The sequence below is a fragment of the Vollenhovia emeryi genome, unplaced genomic scaffold (genome assembly GCF_000949405.1).
Source record: "Vollenhovia emeryi isolate VEMERY1.0 unplaced genomic scaffold, V.emery_V1.0 DF944183.1, whole genome shotgun sequence".
Classification (NCBI taxonomy): Eukaryota; Metazoa; Arthropoda; class Insecta; order Hymenoptera; family Formicidae; genus Vollenhovia; species Vollenhovia emeryi.
This window is the reverse complement of record NW_011962183.1, coordinates 1-2664: the sequence shown is the minus strand read 5'-3', so window position 1 is coordinate 2664 and position 2664 is coordinate 1. Positions and strand designations below refer to the sequence as shown.

General features: G+C 52.7%; 1 protein-coding gene across 1 annotated transcript; it reads right to left on the bottom strand.

The window, feature by feature from the left end:
- Window positions 1-96: 96 nt before the first annotated feature.
- Window positions 97-2569, bottom strand: LOC105563889 (the record flags this gene model as incomplete). The annotated part of the gene is made up of 1 exon (XM_012015859.1): window positions 97-2569. A coding segment is annotated over exon 1 (2473 nt), but the record flags the coding sequence as incomplete, so codon positions are not given.
- Between the last annotated feature and the right edge of the window lie 95 nt (window positions 2570-2664).

The following is a 2664-nucleotide window of genomic DNA, read 5'->3' as shown; positions in this document are numbered from 1 at the left end:
TGCATGTGACACATTTAAAAATGACGGATTTGACAACAGTCCGAGCGCGCAGTATCCAGAACTCCCGCCTCAACGTCGCCAGCGTGAGTTGTAAACCTGCGTGAAGGGCGCAGAGATGCACAGATCTTACGAGAAGAGTCACAAGAGGATGCGACGCGAGGAGAATTGGATGTTTAGTGTGCAATGGGAGCGGAGCGTTTTTCAGTCGCCCGCCTACACGAATCAGCCCAGCGGGATCCAAGAATGGATTAAGTGACCGAAGCGTGCTTTTCCTCGGAAGCTGAGACTGATTTTTTAACGCGGTTAATTCCTGCGGAAACAATTCAGTCTGGATTTGTTGAAACCAGAAAGTTTTCGCCTGTTTACACTCGTCTGCGGTCAGAGCGGTGCGAGGATGACAGCCGTGAGTCATCGCGGCGGGTTGCCGGCGGCAGCGAGAAACAAAGCGTCTCACGTAAGCGGTAACGCGAATTAGCGTGTGCCACGACGAGAACCGCGATTTGAGGTCCCAGTCGGGAATTGATATGACGGAATGAATTGTCACCTTTGGCTCCAGCTCAGCATTGGACGGGATTGAGATACTGGGGACGGGCCAGTGGTCAGAAGCGAGGGGTAACCAGGGGGGACCGTGCCACCATAATTCGTGTTTTATGAGGTCGCGCCCACATAAGCCGCGGGACGCGCAGTCGGCCGGGTTGTCCTGCGTCGGAACATGATGCCATGAACTGGACGGAATGCTCGACTGGATCTCGCTGACTCGGTTTGCAACGAATGTCTTCCATTTCGACGGTGGTTGCCCGAGCCACGCGAGAATGATCGAGGAGTCCGTCCAACAGTAGCAATTCGCAGTGATTTTGAGTGAATTTTGTACATATCGGAGTAACCGGGATAGTAAGACAGCGGCCGACAACTCGAGACGCGGAATGCTTAGTGTTTTTATGGGCGCGACTTTTGACTTTCCCATTATCAGCGAGATCCTGGAATGACCAGACGTTGCGATTGATTTCAGATATATAACGGCGGCGTAGGCCACTGATGATGCGTCGGCGAAACCGTGCAACTCATACCGAGCCGCGGTTGTGTCGACGTCGATCCAGCGAGGAAGCTCGAGCTTGTTGAGTTCCGCTAGTTGAGAATATACTGTATGCCAGTTGGCCAATTGCTCGAGCGGAATATTGTCGTCCCAGTCGAGCTTTAGTTGCCACAGATACTGGAGGAATATCTTAGCTTTGATGGTAACGGGCGTCACCCAACCTAACGGATCGAAAAGTCTCGCGATCGTAGAGAGAATCGCGCGTTTTGATTGCGGGATTTCTGGAGGGAGAGAGACCTTGAAATTGAATACGTCCGACGCTGGATTCCACCCAATTCCAAGGACTTTTAGACTCTCGTCCGTTTCAAGCGGCTTGTTGCACGCGAGTCTGTGATTTTCGGGACTGATGTCGGTTAAAAGAGAGTTGGCATTACTTGCCCACTTGCGAAGCGCGAAGCCTCCTCGCTGGAGCATCTCCCGAAGCTCATTGCGTATTTGCCGGAGGAGCTCAGGATCGTTGTCGCCAAACAACACATCGTCAACATAGATTTGACTGTGCAAAATCTTAGCTGCGAAAGGAAAGTTATGACCTTCGTCCGCGATCAACTGTTTAATAACGCGCAGCGCGAGAAACGGTGCGCAAGCCGTGCCATAGGTAACCGTTAGCAGTTTGAATTCGCTTGGTCGGTCAGAATCGCGAGTCTTCCAGAGAATTCGCTGATAAGTGGTATCGCGAGGATCGACTAAAATCTGCCGATACATTTTTGTAATGTCAGCGGTGTAGACGTATTTGAATAAGCGCCATTGCAGAATAATCGCGGGGAGATCCGTTTGGAGCTTTGGTCCGGCCAGGAGATGATCATTAAGGGAGGAGCCGTTTGTAGTGGCACTGGACGCGTTAAAAACGACACGTAAATGCGTGGTCGAACTATGATCGCGGATGACGTGATGGTGTGGAATGAACACGCATTGAGTGTCTGGCGATCGGGGATTTGTCACCTTTTGCATATGCCCGAGGTTTTCATAGTCTTGAAGAAATTCGGAATATTCCTTCTCGTGATCCGCGTTCGTCCGAAGGCGTCGGAGCAATGCATTGAGACGCGTCTCTGCTATGCGATACGATTCGCCGATCGCGATGGGCGGACTCGTTCGGAACGGAAGCCGGACAACGTAGCGGCCGTCTGAGAGACGAGAGTGCGTGGAGCGAAAGTGATCCTCGCACCTCTCCTCCTCAGGACCGTACGCGGTGTGTTGAGGAACTTCCTCGACCTCCCAGAACTGTCTGAGTTCTCGATCTAGCGACAGATCGTGGGAGCAATGAAGTGAGGTACTTTGAGCGCAGATGCGCCCTGCACTCTTTTCGTCTGACTTGGTTTGAGACGAGAGTTCGGGACATGAGACGGGCCCGGAGATCACCCAACCAAAAATCGACTCCTGCGCGATAGGCCGTCCGACCGTCGTTTTGCGAAGCCCGCTCAAAATTATATCGCCATACACGTCCGCACCGAGCAGAATATCTATGGGCGCCGAGCTCATGGGGTCATTGTCTGCCCACGAGAGATCCTGGAGCCGGTCGAGGACTGATTCCGCGGGAAGGCGTTTCGGCGAATACGCCGTTAAAGTATTGAGGA